Genomic DNA, 26,074 nt, shown 5'->3' with positions numbered 1-26,074 from the left:
AAACCAGGGAGGGCTGGAGTTGGAGCGGGCCATGTGGTTGGCAGACACACAGTGCCTGGACTCGTACGTCTGTGCCCTGGCAAGCACCTGGACCCCTCTACTGTACTGGAGGCCATAGGTTTTATTTGGTCAGTTCGTGGGTTGGGATACTCGAGCAAAGAAAATGAAGTAAAGACAACCACTGCCCCAAGCATCCTATTCATATCTACTCCTTGGGATGAAGCTCCTTAAAGAACTATCTAAAACTCTATCAGTAACATATTTTTCTAGGGGAAAGAGACATCTGAGCTGGTTATACTGCTGTAACATCCTTTGTTTTGCTTTCTTCTCTTCTTGTATTTTAAACCTAAGACCTCTAGGTACTTTTGCTCAAGGAGCCTTAAATATTTCTGACAGAAGCCAGCTCGGTTCCTACAGAGCACAAAACAAGTGTCCAACTGGGAAGACAGGTGATACAAACACAGCGTGTGGTCAGGTATGGGCGTGATGGGACCTGTGAGCCTGGGGTAACTGTGACTTATGGTTGAGTTTTCGCAGGTTGTTACCAAATGGAAAGTTGCTGGTTTATCATAATTTCTCCACAAACATTTGTTGCTATTGGAATGAGAAACTCTAGAAACCACACCAGAACACAAAGGACCACTTAAAAATACAGAAAGATCATGAAAAAAAGAATGAGAGGCATGAAAGACAAACAAAAACAAAACTACACTTCAAACGTAAAAGAGATCATATAAACACAAGCAATAACACCATTAATCAAGAAATAAGAGGGAGAAACTTAACCTATTTGTAAGAGTCTTCAGAATGACAGGTGTCATGGCATTCCAGAAAGAGAAAGAGATCCAAGTCTAGTCACAGTCCACTGCTTTTTTCTAACCTTAGAAGATAAGAAAGACTGACGCAAGAATTCTGGAAAAATTAAAGTCCGTCTTATTCTTGTTCTCCTCAAAACTAAATACTGATGAATGATACTTCCATATCAGATGTAAAAATTCACAAGAGTATAGTCCACACTCTGACAAGAAAAAGCCAGGAATCTTACAGACTCTTAACTTCAAAATAACTGTAATTTGTGTTAAAAGATCAAGGAATTGATGGAAAACATTCATAAACGGATGGGTGATTTCAAAAAAGAGACAGAAACTATATATAGGAATCAAACTGAAATGCTAGGAGTAAACAAAAAACCATGATGTAAGAGATTTTTTAAAATTCTTTTCCTTTATCCATCCACTTTTCAGATAAGGGCACTAATCCCATGATGATGACCCAACATTCATGACCTTATATAAACCTACTTCCCAAGACCCCATCTCCAAATATCATCACATAGGGGGCTAAGGTTTGCAGGAGATACAGTTCAGTCCATAACAGTTCCTGAGGAGAAGTCAGATGTAATTCTTATCTTTCTTCTCCACAGGCAAGGTGTTCTTATCCACCAATATCTTTCAATATTTTTTCATTATCTTTGATTTTCAGCAACTTAAATGTACCATGCGTCAGTGTAGTTTTTTGGCATTTATCATGCTTGGTGCTTTTTGAGCTTCCTAGATATGTGGTTTAGTGTCTGATATTAATCTGGGGACATTTTTAATTAACGTTAATTAATTCTTAATCTGGGGACATTCTTAAAATAATCAGATTGATTATATTCTTTGCAGCCAAAGATGGAGAAGCTCTATACAGTTAGCAAAAACAAGACTAGGAGCTGACTATGGCTCAGACCATGAACTCCTTATTGACAAAGTCAGACTTAAATTGAAGAAAGTAGGGAAAACCATTAGACCATTCAGGTATGACCTAAATCAAATCCCTTATGATTATACAGTGGAAGTGAGAAATAGATTTAAGGAACTAGATCTGATAGATAGAGTGCCTGATGAGCTATGGAATGAGGTTCGTGACATTGTACAGGAGACAGAGATCAAGACCATCCCCATGGAAAAGAAATGCAAAAAAGCAAAAAGTCTGTCTGGGGAGGCCTTACAAATAGCTGTGAAAAGAAGAGAAGCAAAAAGCAAAGGAGAAAAGGAAAGATATAAACATCTGAATGCAGAGTTCCAAAGAATAGCAAGAAGAGATAAGAAAGGCTTCTTCAGAGATCAGTGCAAAGAAATAGAGGAAAACACAGAATGGGAAAGACTAGGGATCTCTTTAAGAAAATCAGAGATACCAAAGGAACATTTCATGCAAAGATGGGCTCGATAAAGGACAGAAATGGTATGGACCTAACAGAAGCAGAAGATATTAAGAAGAGGTGGCAAGAATACACAGAAGAACTGTACAAAAAAGATCTTCACGACCCAGATAATCACGATGGTGTGATCACTGACCTAGAGCCAGACATCGTGGAATGTGAAGTCAAGTGGGCCTTAGAAAGCATCACTATGAACAAAGCTAGTGGAGGTGATGGAATTCCAGTTGAGCTATTCCAAATCCTGAAAGATGATGCTGTGAAAGTGCTGCACTCAATATGCCAGCAAATTTGGAAAACTCAGCAGTGGCCACAGGACTGGAAAAGGTCAGTTTTCATTCCAATCCCAAAGAAAGGCAATGCCAAAGAATGCTCAAACTACCGCACAATTGCACTCATCTCACATGCTAGTAAAGTAATGCTCAAAATTCTCCAAGCCAGGCTTCAGCAATATGTGAACCGTGAACTTTCTGATGTTCAAGCTGGTTTTAGAAAAGGCAGAGGAACCAGAGATCAAATTGCCAACATCCACTGGATCATGGAAAAAGCAAGAGAGTTCCAGAAAAACATCTATTTCTGCTTTATTGACTATGCCAAAGCCTTTGACTGTGTGGATCACAATAAACTGTGGAAAATTCTGAAAGAGATGAGAACACCAGACCACCTGATCTGCCTCTTGAGAAATTTGTATGCAGGTCAGGAAGCAACAGTTAGAACTGGACATGGAACAAAAGACTGGTTCCAAATAGGAAAAGGAGTACGTCAAGGCTGTATATTGTCACCCTGTATATTTAACTTATATGCAGAGTACATCATGAGAAACGCTGGACTGGAAGAAGCACAAGCTAGAATCAAGATTGCCGGGAGAAATATCAATAACCTCAGACATGCAGATGACACCACCCTTATGGCAGAAAGTGAAGAGGAACTCAAAAGCCTCTTGATGAAAGTGAAAGTGGAGAGTGAAAAAGTTGGCTTAAAGCTCACCATTCAGAAAACGAAGATCATGGCATCCGGTCCCATCACTTCATGGGAAATAGATGGGGAAACAGTGGAAACACTGCCAGACTTTATTTTTCTGGGCTCCAAAATCACTGCAGATGGTGACTGCAGCCATGAAATTAAAAGACGCTTACTCCTTGGAAGGAAAATTATGACCAACCTAGATAGCATATTCAAAAGCAGAGACATTACTTTGCCAACAAAGTTTCGTCTATTCAAGGCTATGATTTTTCCTGTGGTCATGTATGGATGTGAGAGTTGGACTGTGAAGAAGGCTGAGCGCTGAAGAGTTGATGCTTTTGAACTGTGGTGTTGGAGAAGACTCTTGAGAGTCCCTTGGACTGCAAGGAGATCCAACCAGTCCATTCTGAAGGAGATCAGCCCTGGGATTTCTTTGGAAGGAATGATGCTAAAGCTGAAACTCCAGTACTTTGGCCACCTCATGCGAAGAGTTGACTCATTGGAAAAGACTCTGATGCTGGGAGGGATTGGGGGCAAGAGAAGAAGGGGATGACAGAGGATGAGATGGCTGGATGGCATCACTGACTCGATGGACGTGAGTCTGAGTGAACTCCGGGAGTTGATGCTGGATAGGGAGGCCTGGCGTGCTGCGATTCATGGGGTCGCAAAGAGTCGGACACGACTGAGTGACTGATCTGATCTGATTCTTAATCACAGTCCAGTCTTTCTTCTCTAGTATATCCATTACACATTAGTTATACCTCTTGTAGTTGTCCCAAAGCTCTTGGATATTCTGGGGTTTTTTCAGTCTTCTTTCTCTCTGCTTTTCCATTTTGAAAGTTTCTATTGACGTATCCTTAACTCAGAGATTCTTTCCAAGGTCATGTCCAATCTACTTATAAGCCCACCAAGGGCATTCTTCGTTTCTGTTAGAGTGCTTTTAATCACCAGCATTTCTTCTTGGTTCTTTTTTGGAATTTCCACCTCTCTGCTTACACTGTGTGTCTGTTCTTGCTTGCAGTCCACTTTATACATCGGCACCTTTAGCATGCTAATCATGCTGCTGCTGCTACTGCTGCTAAGTTACTTCAGTCGTGTCCGACTCTGTGCGACCCCATAGACGGCAGCCCAACAGGCTCCCCCTGTCCATGGGATTTTCCAGGCAAGAATACTGGAGTGGGTTGCCATTTCCTTCTCAATGCATGAAAGTGAAAGTGAAGTCGCTCAGTCGTGTCTGACTCTTAGCGACCCCATGGACTGCAGCCTACCAGGCTCCTCCATCCATGGGATTTTCCAGGCAAGAGTATTGGAGTGGGGTGCCATTGCCTTCTCCAAGAATGCTAATCATAGTTGCTTTAAATTCCCTGTCTGATAATTCCAATATCCTTGTCATATCTAGGTCTGGTTCCAATGCTTGATATTTCTCTTCAAACTGTGTGTTTTGCTTTTCAGTATGCCTTGTAATTTTTTTTCTTGGTAGCCAAACATGTAAGACATAAAAGGAAGTATGGTAAACAGACTTTTAGTAATATGGTATTAACGTGTGAGGGTAGGGAAACTCTACAGTCCGGTGATTAGTTCCGTATTTTGGTGACCCTGCGCCTCTAGACAGTAAACTTCACAAGTGCTTCTGAGTCCCATCCCCACCTTAGGTGAAATAGAATGGAAAGAATGGACTGGGCTGGAATTGGGTATTTCCCTTTCCCCACATGGAAGGCTGGAGCCAAACTGGAGTTTGGCATTGCCCTTCCTCCAGGTCCATTCAGCTCTGGAAAAATCCCAGTACTTTAGGCTACAGTAAAATCTTAAGGCAGGCTTGGTTAAGAAGAACAGAATACTCTGCTATATTACAAAATTGTTACTCTTCCCCCTCCACCTACTGAAAGCAGGAGGATTCTTCTCCAATTATTCACTGTTGAGCTCAAGGGGGTGCAACTCACAAGAGTGTGGGGTTTTCTAACAACTGGATTCACTTGGGGTTATTAACTCTCAGACTTGTCTACACTGAGCCTTCAGCAGTTTGTAAGCCACAGTTCAGGTTTTCCTCCTCTTGGTACTGGTTCTTACAGAGGTTTCTGTTCCTGGGCTCCTGCTGCAGTAAGTTTTGGTTCTCTGTATTTACCTGTCTATCTCTCCAATTTTGGAGGCAGGAATTGATCAAAACTTACATTTATCAAAACTTGTGCTCAGCTGTGTCTAACTCTCTGTGACTCCATGAACTGTAGCCTGCCAAGCTCCTCTGTCCATGGAATTTTCCAGGCAAAAATACTAGAGCTGGTTGCCATTTCCTTCTCCAGGGGATCTTCCAGATCCAGGGATCAAACCTGCCTCTCCTGAGTCTCCTGCATTGGCAGGCAGATTCTTTACCACTGTGCCATCTGGAAAACTCTTTATCAAAACTTACCAAATTATGTATATTAAAAATATGGGTTCTGCAGCATACAAATTATATCTCAATGAACCAGAATTTCAAAAAATTAATGAAAAATAAATGTATAAACAAACAAAGACTGGAACATAACAGAACAAACTATAAAGGGTCCTGCAGAGAAAAGCTTGTGATCCCCAAATTTTATAGGCAGTTATTTTACCAAAGAGCAGTAGAAAGAGGTTTTCAGAAAATACCTTAGTAATTTTGCTGAATGGAATACCTGGGTCCTATGATAGAATAAAGAAATGTAGGTTCTTTCAAAAGAAAGAACCCAGAAACACTGATTAATTATATAATTGTTGTTCTATGTGACAAATATATATGTGATGACAAACAGATCCACCAAAAGTATAAAGGTGAAGGCAAACAGATCCACCAAAAGCTGTATGCTACCCTCATTGTATTGGAAAAAGGAGCCTTCTCCTCTTCCTTTTTTTAAATGTAAAAGAAGATAATCATATGAAAAGGAAGGAAAGAGTGAAGGAGGGAATTATGCCATTGATTATCCCAGAGAAATTCAACTGTGATGCATTGGAAGATGACATTACTGAATTCCTCTCTTCCACAAAGAGGAATAAACAGTTATATTGCTGCCACTGATACTGATGAGTTTAATATGATTTTAAGTTAAAATTTTTTTCAAAAGTCAGTTAACAAATGCCATATACTATCTATTTAAAGCCCTTTGGAACATATATCATTTACTCTTTTGCATTTAATTTTTATTTTATCAAAGACGTACTTGTGGTGTAACACATTAAAGGCAGAGTGTCCATAAAGTCAAGAAATAAGTATACTATTAATCAATCTCTTTTTTACTGATTGAAGATGGCCCTGAACGTGTTATGTTTCAGACTTCATGGACCCTCTGCAGCTCTGCATGTAGCAGTGAGCAGCAGTGGTCCTCGGCCCACATCAGCCATCTCTTTGCTCTAATTCTTGCTGCCTGAAGGCAGTGACTTTCAGCTGTTTCTTCTTCACCTATTTGCCTCCATATTTCCAAATAACATGCTTGTTTTGTTATTTCTTGACTTTTTTCAACTTCAGATATTATTTGCTGACTTTCTAACATGCAAGACAAGATTAAGACCTCTGCAAAGTCAAATAGGCACACACACACACACACACACACTTCATCTCCCCCTATTCTGCTATTATAGTTGCAACTGTTATTCAGACTGTCATAAATACAACATATTATTCACAGCTGAGCCATGTACTGACCATATATTTCTTTTCTGATACCAATTGTTCTTTTCCAAAAGTTACTATCTTGTGTTTTTTTTAATCTTCCTAGGTTTCCCTTGCTGCCAGCCTGGGTTTTAACTTTCTCCATCTGAATAAATCTATGGTCCTTCTGTTTTCTGGATTCTAAAATTTTTTTCTATCATATCCATTCCTGTTCTCTGTCCATAAAGCTTTATGCAATTGTATCCTTTTACCGTCTTCTGAGTGGTATTTCAGATGGAAGCATCAGTAAGAAAGTGGGGGCCTGTCAACTTCCATGTTAAGCCAAAGCCCCTCCCAGTGTCAGTAACTGACTAGGCCAGGCAGACACCTGCAAGAGCAGGGGGGTTCAGACCAGGTGGGCTTTGTGGTCAGTAGCAAATCAGGTATCTTAATACACCTTCTAGATCACTGAGGCCTCATCCTCCAGGCCCTGTTACTCCTGATGTGCTCAGATCCCATTCCTCTGGTAACTGGAGGAGATGTTTGTTTACTTAAAATACAGTTAATTCAATGGATGTGAGAAGAAGGCCCATGGCCTTGCACCTACCTTCACGGCACTGAAGCAGAACACGTGCAGCAGGGCCGCAGCAGACGCACTCCGGGCCACACTGTAAACAGCTGACAGCAATCCTGAAACGGCTGGAACACAAACAACAAGAGTTCCCTGCTGGATGGCAGGTCTCACAGTCAATACATATGGTAGAAAAGTGAAGCTGGTAACGTTCAAATGCAAAATGCCTGCCCAAGGGGCAAAGAATCAATCCACAGGGCAGCCACAAAGCACTGGGTGACGCTTACCACAAGAAAGACACTGACCTTTAACTAAACACTCAGGAAGACCACAGTTAGAAAGAACTTTTGATGACTTTTAGAAGACTGTGAACCAGTCATTGTGGAGGTGGGGAGACCTTGTTGCTTATAGTTGGAAGCTCCTGGCCCAGGAAAGATCAGAGATGTGATTTCAGTAGAAGAAAGGAGAGAGGGAGACAGACAAATATGGAGATGGAAATTAGACACAGATAGGGATAGATAGATAGACAGATGATGGATGAATAGATAGATGAGAGACAGATGAAAGATAGATGATAGATGGATGAATAAATGAACAGATGAATAGATGTATAGATAGATGGGTGGATGAATGATAGCTAGGTAGATGAATAGACAGATACATAGATATTAATAGATGAATAGATGACAGATGGATAGATGAAAGATAGATAATAGATGGATACATACATAGATATATAGAGATGGATGAATAGATAGCTAGATAGTTTAATAGATAGATGGATAAACGAATGGATAGATAAACAGAACAAGCCAGCACTCCTGTGTGTGTAGATGTGTGTATATGTGTGTGTGCATGTATACAAGGAGGAAGTAGCTGTAACAGATCACCCGCTCTAATGCTTTATGCTCTGAATTGAAATCCTCACAGCAACCCCATGAGATCAGTGTGTTAGTTTCCATTCAGATAGGAGTAAGCTTTAAAGGTGAGAAATCTGGGTAATGTCTCCAAGTAAGCATTGGATGAAGCTTTACCCACCTTGATCAGAAAGTAAGGAACATATCAAATGAAAGGGCATAGGTCACCTGTCTGTACAGGCCTGCACACGACACACACTCACAGTGTCACACCCACATCTCCCAGACTAACTCATTCAAGCACGTGCTCAAATGCACATGCTCACATGCTAACCTCCACTCACTCACATTCACACACATTAACACATACAGCTTTTCCAACGAAGAATTAGAGGGTCCCTAAACCAAGCCCAAGCTTCCCTGGTGGCTCAGATGGTAAAGAATCTGCCTGTGATGCAGAAGACCTGGGTTCGATCTCTGGGTCCAGAAGATACCCCGGAGAAGGAAATGGTAACCAATATTCTTGCCTGGAGAATCCCATGGACAGAGGAGCCTAGTCAGCCATATTCCAAGGGGTTGCAAGGAATTGGACACGATGGAGCAACTCACAGTTTCAGTTTTAAACCAAATCCAAAGCTCATAGAATTTTACGCGTCCCCATTTTCTGCTTGTGTCAAGCCAGGTGGGCCACTTTCAGTCTGGCCAGATGAATCTAGAAGGACCCACAATCAATCTAACCAACCCAAGCTGAAGTCCTTTAAGGGTGAAGACAAAGGAAACCTAACTGTCCAGGTTTCATTCCATGCCTGAGGCTATTTAGCCCTTATCTGAACTTGAGACTTTTTTACAGAAAGAACAGAATGTAAAAGACTTACCAGAACCTCCAAAAAACAGCATGTCAATTTGCTCCAAAAGATAAATGCAGAAAGTGTTGATCTGCGGGAAGAGTCCAAGGAGGGAGATTGCAGGGAAGCAATAGAGAAATACTGAAAGCGAACAGACAAAATTGACAGTGAGCATGCAGGAACAAGGGCCCAGGTTCCACCACAATCCCACCTCCCTCCCACCTTTCAGCCCAATCCACCCCACGCAGGTCCTGGAGACACTATGGCCTCTTCTCCCCCAGCCACTGACGGAGGCTGAGGCCGAACCAAACACAGGCCTTGGAAGTAACAGGAGGGGCTGCTGAAGGAGAGGCCAGCAGGCTGGCCCAGGACTGAGCGGACACCTGGGGATGGTAGGTAGAGAGTAGACTGGCCTTTAGTTTGCAAGCACAGACTTGAACTTGGGGGAGATGAGACAGGAGAAAGAGGACCAGGAAAATGACAGGAATGTGCAAAACCCAAGGCCAGTCAGTAGGGGATCCCTTCCTGCAAGACTACTGGCTTTGTCACTTCAAGGGCTTGAGCTGTTGTGTCTTCTCTGTTCTCACTGCAAACTCAGAGCTCAGTCAGAACCCACAGAGGAGCAAGGGAAGGTAAGGTGGCAGTTAACCAAGAAACGCCATCACCATGATGCTACGACACTGAAGGACCTGCTTCTCAGGTGCAGCAGGTCACCGGGAGGTGAAGGGGGCCCTGCCTGAGAAGAGGAAGACTGCTGGCTCCCAAACCGTCACAGCGCAACTGGATGAAACATACACGTTACGGGCTTCCCTGGGGGCTCAGATGGTACAGAATCTGCCCGCAGCGTGGGAGACCTGGGTTCCATCCCTGGGTCAGGAAGACTCCCTGGAGAAGGGAATGGTAACACACTCCAGTATTCTTGCCTGGAGAATCCCACAGACAGAGGAGCCTAGTGGGCTACAGTTCACAGGGTTGCAAAGAGTCAGAAACGACTGAGCGACTAACTCCTTCTACACATTATAATTCAAAATCTCACAGAGATCATTAATTCCGGGAAACAACATATAGTCAAACTGCATTTTATAGCAACTTAGCCCTCATTCTCTCTTTCTCAATTCTATTTTTTCAGTTAGGTTTCATAGAAACACAGAAACTCCCATTAGTGCTGGTACAATACATCTACCTTTCTGTCTCAGTTTACTGGGTGGAAAGTCAATGAAGTTTAATACTGGTAAACCTTAGTAAAACTAGGGAAATTTGATTTGAAATCTAAGACGCCTAAACATGGAACTACGTCCAAACCCCATACATAAACCACAGTGAACAGTGCACGCAGGAAGGATGGGGACCGTGTTTCAGCTATTTCTGAAGAACCAGAAATGCAAAACTTTCCACAGTGAAATCGTAGGGATGAGAGTATTTGTGTGTCCCATTATGTGGAAAATAGTGGGTTAATGCCACTATAATAATATGGGATAAACCCCACTACAACAATACCAAAAAAACTGTTCTAACATTGTGTGGAGGTAAAATTTTACACAACAAATATGGCTATGACAAACAAGCCTTTGCTTGGGATTGGAGCCATATTTTGACATACATGGTGATTTTGTTGTAATGTTTTCTGTCACAAGATTTTAACTATATTGTGAAAATCTAGAGATCTGTGAGTAACATGCTTCTCAATCAAAGTTGGCAATAACAAGGGGTAGTGGTAGGGATGGATTTGGAGTTTGGGGTTAGCAGATGCAAACTATTATATATAGGATGGATAATGGCCAACAAAGGTTCATATGGTTAAAGCTCTGGGTTTTCCAGTAGTCATACACAGATGTGAGCTGTGTGTGACTTACCATAAAGAAAGCTGAGTGCCAAAGAATTGATGCTTTTGGATTGTAGTGATGGAAAAGACTCTTGAGAATCCCCTGGACAACAAGGAGAAACCAGTCAATCCTAAAGAAAATCAACCCTGAATATTCATTGGAAGGACTGATGCTGAAGCTGAAGCTCCAATACTCTGACCACCTTAAGTGAAGAGCCGACTCACTGGGAAAGACTCTGGTACTGGGAAAGAAGACTGAGGGCAGAAGGAGAAGGGGACAACAGAGAATGAGATGGTTGGATGGCATCACTGACACAATGGATATGAGTCTGAGAAAACTCCGGGAGATGGTGAAGGACAGGAAGTGTGGACTGCTACAGTCCATGGGGTCACAAAGAGTAAGACACAACTTAGTGACTAAACAACAACAACCAAACAACCAGGCCCTACTGTATAGCACAAGGAACTATATTCAATATTCTGTGATAATAGATATCCACTAGTATGGATGTGAGAGTTGGACTATGAAGAAAGCTGAGTGCTGAAGAATTGATGCTTTTGAACTGTGGTATTGGAGAAGACTCTTGAGAGTCCCTTGGACTGCAAGGAGATCCAACCAGTCCATTCTGAAAGAGATCAGCTCTGGGATTTCTTTGGAAGGAATGATGCTAAAGCTGAAACTCCAGTACTTTGGCCACCTCATGCAAAGAGTTGACTCATTGGAAAAGACTCTGATGCTGGGAGGGATTGGGGGCAGGAGGAGAAAGGGATGACAGAGGATGAGATGGCTGGATGGCATCACTGACTTGATGGACGTGAGTCTGAGTGAACTCCGGGAGTTGGTAATGGACAGGGAGGCCTGGCGTGCTGCAAATCATGGGGTCACAAAGAGTCGGACACGACTGAGCGACTGAACTGAACTGAACTGAGTCATAACCACATACAACAATTTGTTTTCTCAGTTTTTATATGAAAGGAAAGATAGAAGAAATAAAGAGAAAGTTAATGGTAGGACATACAGTTTTGAGCATCAAAATGTTAACTTATCTAATTTCAAGAAAACCGACTAGTTTTTCTTAACTTCAGGATTCAAAACCCAGCAGTGAAGATTAGATGGTTCGTTGCATTCTTCATGACCAGGATAGGCGCAGAGAAAGGACGCAATGAGATTTCATTACTTCAAAAACCATACCAAGAATGAAGAACTACAGGGAAAAAATTTTTGGCTGTGAAATAATACAATAATGGCAGCCAAATACTGGAAACGCGGGTAGACAAGTATTTTCTACGAGAATACATTAGGCTGGGACCCTCTGGAGGTGCAGTGGCTGAGACTCCATGTTCCCAACGCAGGGGGCTGGGGTTCCATCTCTGGTCAAGGAACTTGATCTCACAGGCTGCAAGCAAGAATTTGCATGCCACAACTAAGACCCAGCATAGCCAAATAAATACATAATAAATAGAATAAATATTAACAAAAGAAATACATTAGGCAATAACACCCAAACTAATAAAGTGGAAAGAAGTGGAACACGATGAAGGATGGCAGGAGGAAAATAAAATGATACAAGACACCAGAAGTTCTAACCGACGATGCTCTGGCCACACCTGTGGAGTAGGAGCAGAAGGACACAGCAGAGGAAGGAGAGCAGACGACGGGGAGCCCAGGATTTAGGTCATCCCCAGGCGGAAGTAGAGAAGGAAGTGTCTCATCTTTAAAGTCAGAGTGGAAGAGATGAATGAAAACGCCGCCCAAACCTCGTGGCATTAGTAGGACGACTGGAAAATTCCACCTGAAGTTGCTGAAATGAATTTGTCTTTTTTCCCAGAAGTGAAAAATAAACAAATTCCTGTGTTTGTTGGCAATTTTCCCTGTGAACAAAGATTTTTTTCTTAGTGTACTGCTGGGAGGGTGTGTAATTTTCTCTCATATCCTGCCTACTCCTCATGTTCCCTAATAATTACCATAAATGCAGAAACTTCTGGTACAGTGCCATTTCTTTTCAAGCACAGGGTATAAATAAAAATATTGGAACTTGCTCCTTTCTTATGTTGAATGTGAAGAATAATATTCATTACTATATTTGCAGGTTGGGGTGGGGGGAGGTAGGCAGAATTAAAATAACATGGAAATAAAACCAAGGAAAAGACCCTGATGCTGGGAAAGATTGAGGGCAAGAGGAGAAGCAGGTGACAGAGGCTGAGATGGCTGGATGGCATCACCCACTCAGTGGACCTGAGTTTGAACAAACTCTGGGAGATAGTGAAGGACAGGAAAGCCTGGTGTGCTGCAGTCCATGGGGTCGCAGAGTTGGACACGACTGAGCGACTGAACAGCAACAACATGACTGCAAACGCTGTGTGTCTCCTACATGTCACATCTGTGTTTTAGCAAATGGTCCTGACATGGATTACTGGGGCCAAGAGACAAGTCTTTACACAAGACATGAAAATGTGCATCTCAGTGCGCAGGTGAGAGTGGATCCCTCTCAGTCACTGGTTACAAAACCTCCATTATCTCCAAGGGTTACATCACTGAAGCTGTGTTAGTGTAGGTAGCAGGTGATGGTCCTAAAGACTAAAATAAAATGTCAAACTCTCAAGTCTGAAAAGGACCCATTCAGTACGTGGAACCCTTCTGTAAGTGATGCTGTCTCATCTTGCCCGAGTTCTTCTAGTTACTACTTCTAGAACTAATTATCACAGCTACTCCAACAGAATATAAAACCTCTCCCGTTCCAATCTGGCAGCCTTTTAACCACCTGCAGCCACCGTGTGTGCCCCCAGGACCCAAGCATTTTCTCTCTTGGCTGGACAGCCCTATTCCCTTGCCCCATGTGAAGACCCCGTGAAGCCCATGTGGCCACACTTCTTAGAGCACACTCTGGCATTGTTACTGCTCTTCTTGAAATACAGTACTAGAGACTGCAGACCTCTTGGCATTCTCATCCAAAGGATGATTACAAAGCCAGTCACACTCATAGGCTTTTGTTGAAGTTACCCAAATGCAAAGTAATAAAAATTTCAGCCCAGAGGTCAGCAAAGGAAATAAGCACTAGAAAGGTCTTTCACCTTACTCATGGAGGAAAAAAGAAAGACTTTCTCCTTATAATAAAAGAGAAGTGATATTCTGAACATGAAAAGATCATAAAAGAGAAATACATTATGTAAGAATATCACTCTGAAGGTTTCTATTTCCTGAATTCACCCCTCAGCCTACAAAACCAACTAGTCCCACCACTGACTTTGTCTTTCTTCTTGTGTCAGTTTCATTCTCCAGGTTCCTTATCTCTTGGAAGGTTCCTTATCTCTCCACTGTCTGGTAGGTGGACTACAGCTCACTGCAAGACTGGTGAAGTGGTTTGGTGTAGAGCTGTTCCTTATCACTGCACTTTCTCCTCCTCCTATTGTTCTGATGTTCTCTTCTCACGTCCCCTGTGGCAGAGCTTCTCCAACCTGCCCGATGGCCACTAAACTCACCTCCTACCCCTGGCTCACTTTCAACCCCTTCTGCCCTGGGAGGCAGAATAAGGCAGCAGATATTACATCTTCTCTTCCTGCTCCTCTTCCTCTGCCGCCTCTCTACGCTCTGGTAGGTTGGTGGTCTGAGCAGAAACCAAGAGCAGCAGTGGGGAACAGAGATATTACCCAGAAAGCACAACTCCAGGCACTATTTCACACACTCCAGCCTCAGTCAGAAGAGGACCTCTTCCTCAGCATGAAGAGCACACAAGCATCTTCGGGCCCACACTCAGTTTCTATTTTTCTCCTGTCCTTTCTCTTAGATGCTCCTTGTTGAATGGGTTAAATTGCGCCCTTCCAAAAGATGTCAGAGTCCTAACCCCAAGGACCTGTGAACGGGACTTTATGTGGAGATGTGGGTCTTTGCAGATTACCATTACGATGAGATCATTAGAATGGGCTTTAATCTAACGTGACTGAAATCCTTATAAACGGGAAATTCGGATACAAAGACAGATACACACAAAAAGGGACGATGAATAATGTGAAGAGATACAAGGACGAGAGGGCCACTGACAGGCCGAGGAGAGAGCCTGGAGAATATCTTCCCCTTGTGCTCTCAGAGATGTTAGACCTCTGGCCTCCAGAACGAGTAGACACACACTTCTGTTGTTCTGAGCCACCCATTTGTGGTACTTTTGTCAGGACATTAAAACTCTCCCTTTTCTTCCTAATAACCTTTTGTTTTCCCTGAAGCTTTTTCTTTCTCTTCTTGCTAACTCTGAACCTAACAATGTCAGCAGCTATAAACTACTCAGATCCCTTGGTAGCTGAGGGACAGAAGGTGACAGGGTGACAAAGAAGAATAAATGACTCTGAACTTCTTTTCCCTCATAAAGTCAGAAACTTTGTACAAACCTCTCTTTCTGTCTAAATGTGTCCCACAATCTATTGCTGTTTGGTACAAACTAGTAACATCTACCACCTTCATTCGACAGGTGTTGCCCCTGTTCTATGTCTCCACTTTTCTTGACCCTGGAACTCATTAAGTCGACATGCTGGATTATTTACCACTATTCTCCTCTCCTGTTGACAAGCAGACAAAATATGTATTAATGGGGAGTTTTAATGAGAAAAAAAGGGAATTCCAGTGAAAAAGATAAGAAAAAATGCCATGTTCCCTGCCCCATCTCCACTCCCTAATGACACTGATTTGAAGATAAATAAAATCTGAATGTACATAGCTAATAGTCAATTCTAGAACCAGGGTTACTGCTAAAAGTAAAATCTTAGACTTTGACCAATTACATTAAGGTCTTACTTTCTGAGCTTTAATAACATTCAATTTCACTTCCTGATGGTATGGTAAGTCCACTATGCCAAGACAACTGCATTTATTCAATAGCATTGGCTTTTTCATAGTAGCAAATTAAAGAAAAATAGGAATAGGGCAGATCTATTCAGAAAAAATGATTTCTAAATGGAATATATGTCATGTTTTTCTTCTTCTAAATCTCTTTATACAAACCATCTGCAAAAGGTACCTACAAAATTCCTACTTATTCTAAGGGCTGAGTTGAACAGTCCCAAAACGACTATAAGCTTTTCCTGATTTATGAACGGGAAGTGTTCCAAAGTCCATCTGTACAGTAATTCCTTTGGTATTTAAAGCATACTCCACGCTCATCCCTCCACAAAGTGTCTCCTTAGCACCTGTATGCACTGGACGCCATGCTCGGTGCTGGGGGTTCCCTGGGGGATGTACAAGCTAGTGACAGAGAGGGCATGGTCAAATATCACAAATGAAGCAGAAGACTACAGAATGAGCTTGATATTACGAAAAGCAGGGGTTGTGAAAGGATGGAAGATGGGACCCAACTCGGCGAAGTGAGTCATCATTGCCTAGCATAGTGTGCATTGCTATGTTGGGGCTGGGAGTGCAGCAGAGAAGGAACACAAAGATGAGGTGAGAAGACATGGGAACTGGGGCTCCAGGCCAGGCTGCAAACCCTCATGACCTCTAAGACATGGAAGTCTGCCGACACTCACCCTCACTGAGAGTCTCAGGCAAGATGGCCACAAGGTACACAAGACGGAGTGTGGGGCACAGACGAGAAAAGGCAACGTTATGCACAGACGGGTGTTTTTTGGACACCTTCCAAAATCCTTGTATGCCCTCTTCATCTCTAAACCGCAAGTCCTCCCATGCCCTTGTCTGAAGCCTCCAGAGTCCAGCACTGCTGTTCATAAAAAGGAGAAGACAGGAAAGGACAGTCCCCCCATGTGTGTGCAGCGGTGATGGGGCATCCCTGCCTACTCAGGCTCTGACACCTGCACTGCAGCTGATCTCAGAAGGAAGAGGAGTGAGCTAATTTATGGGAAGGTAGAAGGGACTTAAAGTCCTTCTTATCGTGTGTGTGTGTGTGTGTGTGTTGTGATGGAATTTCAAATAATATAAAAAAGTCAAGTGAAAAATACCAGAGTAGAAAAAAAAAGCAGAGTAGAAGTAAAGATTCTTGGGCAAAAGGACACTGTGTGTATGTGCTTAGTTGCTCAGTCATGTCCGACTCTTTGGGACACCATAGACTGTAGCCTGCCAGACTCCTCTGTTCATGGAATTTCCCAGGCAAGAATTTTGGAGTGGGTTGCCATCTTCTCCTTCAAGGGAGCTTCCCGACCCAGGTACTGCACCTGAGTCTTCTGAATCGTGGGCAGGTTCTTCACCACCAAACTACCTGGGAAGTGATCAAGAGGACCCCGACTAGGCTTTAATCATGGGATCAGCGCCTATGTTTCTCCCAACTTGTTTCTGTTTCCTGTTAGAACGCAGAGAGTCTCTGAAACATGGTCCCAACACTCAGCTCCTCACACGACATAGCAGGAATCGAGGTGCTGAAGATGCAGACAAAGGTGGGTTCGTGCAGTGGGCCCAGTGGAGGGGAGTGAACAGTCTGCTACCAAAACAGTAGGAAGAGGGATGCGAGATGGCAGCTGGGAAAGTAAGCCAGAGGGTGGAATGTCTACTGCGGTTTTCACCTATAAGAAGCACAAAGAGACGTCATATCTGGGGTTCCTCCTGAGTCCCACTGGAGAGACTCCGAGAGTTGTCATAGGATCAAAGAATGATGATGTAGGACGTATGGCTTTGACAATCTCCTCGAGTAAAGCTTCCAGCTGGCAAGTAACAGATTCAGGAAGCGGAGCCTCTGGTAGCTGCCCTTTATCAACTCATCTGGTCAATGTGATCAGATAATCACAAATGAGCACATGTGTGATCCTCTGGGTGATTCTCAGAGCATTGGCAGTCAAGTCTGCAGGTCCACAATGGGGAAGCCTCTTTGCATAATAAAGATAATAATAGCTAATACCTGGTCCCAGACACTCTTCTATATGTTGAAACATATTAACACATCTAAAGCTTGCAACAACCTCTGAGGTGTGTACTATTTTTATCCTCAAACTACAGTTGAATTTTGCTCAAGGTCACACAAGTAAGAAAGAAGCAGAGCTGGAATTCAAATAGCCAGCCATCTGGCTCCAGAGCTGGGGCCCTACACCATTATCACATGAAGGTCACCTGTGTAAGTGGAGCATTTTCCATCAAACACTGCCTGGACCTTCAGGCAAGTGAAGCACACCAGTGAAAAGCTAGGTGACTAGCACATCCAGGACTCCATGCGGACTGAGAACCATGTCCACTCACGCATTTCCAGAGCATCTGTGCCATGTGGATGAGTCTGTGACCACCATCTTGAGGGCAAAAATCACCCCCATCCCGGAGCCCCACTGATGCCCCACACCAGGCACCTAGCCACCTGTCTTCAGATATTAAGTGCTGCAGCTCCCTAGTCATGAGTGTCAACATCCTCTAGAACAAAGTCTCCAACCCCCAGGTCATGGACTGATGCTGATTAGGAACTGGACCACACAGCAGGAGGTGAGTGGCGCCTGAGAAACCAAAGCTTCATCTGCGTTTACAGCCACTCCCCATCACTCACATTACTGTCTGACCTCCGCCTCCTGTCAGATCAGTGGCCACATTAGATAGTCATAGGAGCACAAACCCTACTGCACTTGAATCATCACCAAACCACCCCCACCCCCGGCCCTCACAACCCCTGGTGGGTGGAAAAATTGTCTTCCATAAGATGAGCCGCTGGTTTCAAAAAGGTTGGGGATCTCTGCTTTAGAATAAGTCCATTGTCGGATGCTTTGGGCTCTGGCTCCCAGAGAGTCTACTGAAAGCATGCAAACCAAAAGGAACATGCACATCTCTTGATCCAATAAGCAAGTAAGAAAGTTTCTCCAATGAGGGATTCAGAAAATCAAGGGGAGAAGTACCCTCCCGTCTCTGTGACCTTTCCCACAATCCACCCAAATGAACTCACCTATTAAGAGGTCCCTAGCCCATTGGAGGGACCCTGGAGAGAAGAGCTTCAGACCATACACAATGTAAGTGGGAGGGTGCCTGGCTTTGGCCCCTGTATCAAGAAGCAAAATAAGGCCACACAGCACACAAAAATAGATTGGTCTGCTGTATGTTATGATTTGGTTGTGTCCCTAGAAAACAAACATAATTTCTGAATGGCATCTTTAACTTTGATTCAGTGACAGAAAGCTCATACTCAGTCATTTATACCATATTATACAAGTTGCACCATATAACACATTCCCCCCTCCCCCACTGTAATTCAGACACACAAAACATCAAGGAAAAAAGAAAACCCCGATGCTCACTCTGTTTAAGAAGACTGAGAATATCAAAATGAATGTCATCCTTCTCAGACTCAACAAGATTTACCTGAAAATTTAATTACCAGCCTTGGATGAAACCGAGATCTAATTCAATGCTTCCCCCACAGCAAAACTTCTATTTGTGTTGTTCATCTCAAGTGCAAAACTAATTTAAACCACTGTTTGCTCTACATGGTCTAATTTGAGCTCCATTATTAACAAGAAATAGAATTATAACTTGGCTTCAATTTCCTTATGTCTTAGAAAGCAAGACAATTCAGGTGCAAAGTTTATATCTGCAGAGTCTGCATAAAATGCCTTAGTACCGAACAGTGGAATAATCCAATTTTTAAACATTTGCTACTTATATGCATTTTCCTCTGAGGAGGACCGAAAACGTAACAGATTTCATCTGAGGCCTCAAAATATTGTTACGAAGAGAGTAGACACATTTTTATTCTTCTCTTGGAATGGACAGAAAAATTAGGGAAAAGGTATAACATCAACTTTCCAGGGCAAAAGCCGATGAAGAATCTACATCTCACAAATCAACACACAATTTGTAAAGCAACTTTCCAGGGCAAAAGCCAATGAAGAATTTACATCTCACAAATTAATGCACAATTCCTAAGGTTCAAAAAACCAACAAAAATGAATTACGGAGAGAATATTCTTTGCAATTCATGAACTACTTTGAGTATAAAAAGTCAAGATGAAAGTGATATGAGTTCAGATATGAATTTTTAAAGTCACTGCCTTGAACATATTATATTTAGAAATGCAATTTAAATTGCTCTGCTTCTATAATAGAAATAGTCCTATTCTGAGGCCATCATTTAATGGGAAAGAAAACACAGCCTGTCCATGGGGGCTGGCTACGTTTGGCCCTGAGTCTGGGCTTAGTCTTAAAGGAATATTTGCACTCTTATGAAATTTCCTTTTAAATCCAACTAGGTCATAGATTAATGGGAAAGGGAAATACTTCTGCATTTGAAAAAAAAAAAAATTGAAACTAAAGCCTAAGTGAAATCTTAATGCATTTCTTATCAAGTTAATATCAAAATAAATTGCTTGGTATAGACAGCCACTTAGTATACAAATACACAAGCATATAGATAGATATATAGATAGATAGATAAGTAGATCTTTCCTCAAACTGATATCATTTTAGAAATATAATTAAATACCTACTTCCCACTTGCCCTGATTCTTTTACTAAAAGGTTAAAACTTCTTCTGCCAGGAATTGAAAGTCTTTGGTTTCAAACAAATTTAAGATATCATCTTGGATCTGCCACATCAAGCTTTATTTATTGGGTCTGGGAGTGCTTTCTTTGTGCCCATAATTTAAGACTCAAACTTTAAGCCTCCCTTTGGTTTTTTTTTTTTAATTTTATTTTTAACTTTATAATATAGTATTGGTTTTGCCATATATCAAAATGAATCCACCACAGGTATACATGTATTCCCCATCCTGAATCCTCCTCCCTCCTCCCTCCACATACCATCCCTCTGGGTCGTCCCATTGCACCAGCCCCAAGCATCCAGTATCGTGCATCAAACCTGGACTGGAGACTCATTTCATATATGATATTATACATATTTCAATGCCATTCTCCCAAATCATCCCACCCTCTCCCTCTCCCACAGAGTCCAAAAGACTGTTCTATACATCGGTGTCTCTTTTGCTGTCTCGTATACAGGGTTATTGTTACCCTTCCCTGATCGTCATGCTACCTTTTGGGTCCCCGAACAATTGTAAGCGAATCACTAATACATGGCATGTAAGTCACTTTTATTTGTCTTGATTCCTAAGAACACCCGTTAATAAAATTTCTCTGCTCCAGTTACTTCTTTCATATAGGATTCAATCAGAAAAACCTCCAAGGATTGATTTTTTTTTCAATATAAAAATTTCATTTGCTCCTCCAGGTGAAGTCTGAACAGTCTTTTAAAACTTATCCAAGTGTTTCCCATTCAAGTGTTTTTAACCTTAAAATACCCTAGGGGGCACTGCTGATTTCTGCTGGGGGGCATCTTGGAGGCTGCTTCACAAAACCTGCTCTGTACATGCATTTAGCTCTCCCAGGAGCCCCACCTACTCATACAATTTCTCAGCCTTTGCTCTGGTTGCAGGGCAAGTAAAGGATAAAGTGAGAGAATCTATTCAAACCTGGAGGTCCCCATCTGGAGAGCAGTGGTGCTTGTGACTAACAGACCAGATTATTCTAATTGTCCTCTTACCAAGAGGGTGGGCTGCTCAAATGCTTCACACTTGCTATTGATAGATAGGTAGATAATAGGAAGGTAAGTAGATAGATACATGGATGAATGGATAGATAGATAAGTAGATTAAATAGACAGATACATAGATATGGATAGATAGACAGACATAGAAAGATAGACGGTTCAGTTCAGTTCAGTCACTCAGTGGTGTCTCTTTGCAATCCCATGGATTGCAGCATGCCTGGTTTGCCTGTCCATCACCAACCCCCAGAGTTTACTCAAACTCATGTCCATTGAGTCGGTGATGTCATCCAACCATCTCATCCTCTGTCATCCCCTTCTCCTCCCACCTTCAATCTTTTCCAGCATCAGGGTCTTTTCAAATGAGCCAATTCTTTGCATCAGCTAGCCAAAGTATTGGTGGCTCAGAGGTTAAAGCGTCTGCCTGCAAGGCGGGAGACCTGGGTTCGATCCGTGGGTTGGGAAGATCCCTTGGAGAAGGAAATGGCAACCCACTCCAGTATTCTTGCCTGGAGAATCCCATGGACCGAGGAGCCTGGTGGGCTACAGTCCACGGGGTTGCAAAGAGTCGGACACGACTGAGCGACTTCACTGATTCACTCAGCCAAAGTACTGGAGCTTCAGCTTCAACATCAGTCCTTCCAATGAATATTCAGGACTGATTTCCTTTAGGATGGACTGGTTGGATCTCCCTGCAGTCCAAGGAACTCTCAAGAGTCTTCTCCAACACCACAGTTCAAAAGCATCAATTCTTCGGCGCTCAGCTTTCTTTAGAGTCCAACTCTCACATCCATACATAACCACTGGAAAAACCATAGCTTTCACTAGATGGGCCTTTGTCAGCAAAGTGATGTCTCTGCTTTTCAATATGATGTCTAGGTTGGTCATAGCTTTTCTTCAAAGGAGAAGCATCTTTTAATTTTATGGCTGCAGTCACCATCTGCAGTGATTTTGGAGCCCCGCCAAAAATAAAGTCTGTCACTTTTTCCACTGTTTCCCCATCTATTTCCCATGAAGTGATGGGACCGGATGCCATGATCTTAGTTTTCTGAATGTTGATCCTTTAAGCCAACTTTTTCACTCTCCTCTTTCACTTTCATCAAGAGGTTCTTTAGTTCTTCTTAACTTTCTGCCATAAGGGTGATGTCATCAGTATATCTGAGGTTATTGATATTTTTCCCAGCAATCTTGATTCCAGTTTGTGCTTCACCCAGACCAGCATTTGTCATGATGTACTCTGCGTATAAGTTGAATAAGCAGGGTGACAATATACAGCCTTGACAAACTCCTTTTCCTACTTGGAACCAGTCTGTTGTTCCGTGTCCAGTTCTAACTGTTGCTTTCTGACCTGCATACAGATTCTCAAGAGGCAGGTCAGGTGGTCTGGTATTCTCATCTCTTTCAGAATTTTCCACAGTTTGTGGTGATCCACACAGTCAAAGGCTTTGGCATAGTCAATAAAGCAGAAATAGATGTTTTTCTGGAACTCTCTTGCTTTTTTGATGATCCAGCGGATATTGGCAATTTGGTCTCTGGTTCCTCTGCCTTTTCTAAAACCAGCTTGAACAACTTGAAGTTCACGGTTCATGTATTGCTGAAGCCTGGCTTGGAGAATTTTGAGCATTACTTTACTAGTGTGTGAGATGAGTGCAATTGTGCAGTAGTTTGAGCATTCTTTGGCATTGCCTTTCTTTGGGATTGGAATGAAAACTGACCTTTTCCAGTCCTGTGGCCACTGCTGAGTTTTCCAAATTTGCTGGCATATTGAGCACAGCACTTTCACAGCATTATCTTTCAGGATTTGGAATAGCTCCACTGGAATTCCATCACTTCTAATAGCTTTGTTTGTAGTGATGCTTCCTAAGACCCACTTGACTTCGCATTCCAGAATGTCTGGCCCTAGGTGAGTGATCACACCATCATGATTATCTGGGTCATGAAGATCTTTTTTTATAGTTCTTCTATGTATTCTTGCCACCTCTTCTTAATATCTTCTGCTTCTGTTAGGTCCATACCATTTCTGTCCTTTATTGAGCCCATCTTTGCATGAAATGTTCCCTTGGTATCTCTAATTTTCTTGAAGAGATCTCTAGTCTTTCCCATTCTATTGTTTTCCTCTATTACTTTGCATTGATTACTGAAGAAGGCTTTCTTATCTCTCCTTGCTATTCTTTGGAACTCTGCATTCAAATGGGTATATCTTTCTTTTTCTCCCTTGCTTTTCACTTCCCTTCTTTTCAAAACTATTTGTAAGGCCTCCCCAGACAGCCATTTTGCTTTCTTGCATTTCTTTTTCGTGGGGATGGTCTTGATCCCTGTCTCCTATACAATGTCACGAACCTCCATCCATAGTTCATCAGGCACTCTGTCTATCAGAACTAGTCCCTTGAATCTATTTCTCACTTCCACTGTATTATTGTAAGGGATTTGATTTAGGTCGTACCTGAATGGTCTAATGGTTTTCCCTATTTTCTTCAATTTAAGTCTGAATTTGGCAATAAGAAGTTCATGATCTGAGCGATAGTCAGCTCCCGGTCTTGGTTTTGCTGACTGTATAGAGCTTCTCCATCTTTGGCTGCAAAGAATATAATCAATCTGACTTCAGTATTGACTATCTGGTGATGTCCATGTGTAGAGTCTTCTCTTGTGTTGTTGGAAGAGGGTGTTTGCTACGACCAGTGCATTCTCTTGGCAAAACTCTATTCACCTTTGCCCTGCTTCACTCTGTACTCCAAGACTAAATTTGTCTGTTACTCCAGGTGTTTCTTGACCTCCTATTTTTGCATTCCAGTCCCCTATAATGAAAAGAACATCTTTTTTGGGTGTTAGTCCTAGAAGGTCTTGTAGGTCTTCATAGAACCATTCAACTTCAGTTTCTTCATTATCTTCAGCATTAGAAGATACAGAATAGGGAGATAGATGATGGATGGATAGATATAGAGGATAGATAGATGATAGCTAGATAGGGAAATGGAGAGATATATAGGCAGACAGATAGTTAAAGATAAATGATAGAGAGATAGAGATGACAGATGATGGATAGATAGATGGATAGATGTAGAAGATAGAATGATAGATGATAGGTGGATAGTGATATGGAGAGATAGATGATAGAAAAAGATAAAAGGAGTTGGTTATAAGGAAGACGGAGTGTTTGAGTCCAGCATTACTGAACCGAGGCTGTCAGTAGCCAGGCCACGCCAGCCCCATCCCTTCTCCACTGGTACCCATGTCAGCTCCAGGCTTCCTGCAGATCTCTGCTTCCCAGCCCAGAGGGCAGAAAACAGTTGCCTCCCGCCTGCTGAGCCTGCACATGTTCCTGTTTGGCGGAACACATAGGGCAGCTGTTTTTGACAAGCTGATGTACAGCAGCAGTGGCTGACATTTATCCTGTTTTCCTGTGCCTCAGGCCCTGTCCTACCTACTTGAAATGTAACCAACCACAGAGTTAATCCACCTGAAGAAGTCCTACTATTATTCTCATTTTGCCAAGGGCAAACTGAGGCATGAAGAAGAAATTTGCCCCAGACTTCAGACAGAAGACAGGGTGCCTGAGCCAAGATTTGAACCCCGCTGCTGGCCACCTGGCTGCCTGGTCACTACCCACTGGCTCACCAAACCTACCCAGATGGTCCCTGTATTTGGGCCTGGATCCTTCCAGGCCCAACACTCAACCTCACTTGGCTTGAGTTCATTCATAATCATCGTTCTTTAAATACACAAAGTGAATGTTACACATGTGAAGTAAACACAGAGGGTGGGGAAAAGCATTCGTAATAACGTTTCCTGGAAGGTGCTGACTCTTCCTGAGAGGACTCAGGAGGGTGAAAAGGGCTCCTACTGGAGAGCAGAAAAATAACTACCTGCTCTGTCCAGCCCTTCTGCAATATGACGTTTACCTATGTAGAACTCTGTTCACTATAAGGGTTGGTTGTTTTTATAGTTTCTTAGGATGAGAAAAGGGGCTTCCGTGGTGACTCAATGGTAAAGAATCTGCCTGCAATGCAGGAGATGCAGGTTCAATCCCTGGGTTGGGAAGATCCCCTGAAGGAGGGGATGGCAACCCACTCCAGCACTCTTGACTGGAGGATCCCGTGGACAGAGGAGCCTGTCAGGTCACAGTCCACAGGGTCGCAAAGACTTGGACATGACTAAAGCAACTTAGCACACACGATGGTATAGAATAGTTTATTTAAATATAATTTTTTGGTAGCTGTTGGTTAGTTCTGTTTCACTTAAGACTTAGCAATTCATCTATTTAGAGCTTTTGAATTGAAGTGTTTTTTTATAAATTTATTTATTTTAATTGGAGGTTATTTACAATATTGTATGGTTGAAGTTTTTTTTTTTGAAATTTTCTTTTTATTTTATTTTTTAACTTTACAATATTGTATTGGTTGAAGTTTTAATTAAAAATTTTTTAAGTTGAAATATAGCTGACTTACAATATTGTGTTAGTTTCAGATGTACAGCACAGTGATTTGTTTTGGGGTTTTTTTATTAACATAGATTATATTCCATTATAGATATATGAGATATTCAATATAGTTCCCTGTGCTATAGAGTAAATGTTTGTTGCTTATCTATGTTATGTACAGTAGTTTGTATCCCTTAATCCTAAATTCCTAATTTATTCCTCTCTCTCTCTCCCTTTGGTAACCAGAAGTATAGTTTCTATGTCTGTGAGTCTGTTTCTGAGTCGTATATAGACTCATTTGTACTAAATTTTAGATTCCACATATAAGTGCTATTGTACAGTATTTGTCTTTCACTGTT

The 26,074-nt window shown here is 42.3% G+C and overlaps 1 protein-coding gene across 1 annotated transcript in view; it reads right to left on the bottom strand.

Moving 5' to 3' along the window:
• PCNX2 (pecanex 2) overlaps positions 1–26,074 on the bottom strand; it is a 311,350-nt gene that overhangs the window by 204,662 nt on the left and 80,614 nt on the right. Inside the window, exons 13-15 of the mRNA XM_005891898.3 lie at positions 18,707–18,878; positions 9,065–9,175; positions 7,369–7,460 (exon numbers count right to left, since the gene is read on the bottom strand). Of these exons, the coding sequence (XP_005891960.1) occupies positions 7,369–7,460; positions 9,065–9,175; positions 18,707–18,878 (375 nt within the window). The remainder of the gene's footprint in view (positions 1–7,368; positions 7,461–9,064; positions 9,176–18,706; positions 18,879–26,074) is intronic.

Source organism: Bos mutus, chromosome 28 (genome assembly GCF_027580195.1).
Source record: "Bos mutus isolate GX-2022 chromosome 28, NWIPB_WYAK_1.1, whole genome shotgun sequence".
NCBI lineage: Eukaryota > Metazoa > Chordata > Mammalia > Artiodactyla > Bovidae > Bos > Bos mutus.
The sequence above is the reverse complement of the archived record's forward strand: the minus strand, read 5'-3'. Positions and strand labels throughout refer to the sequence as shown.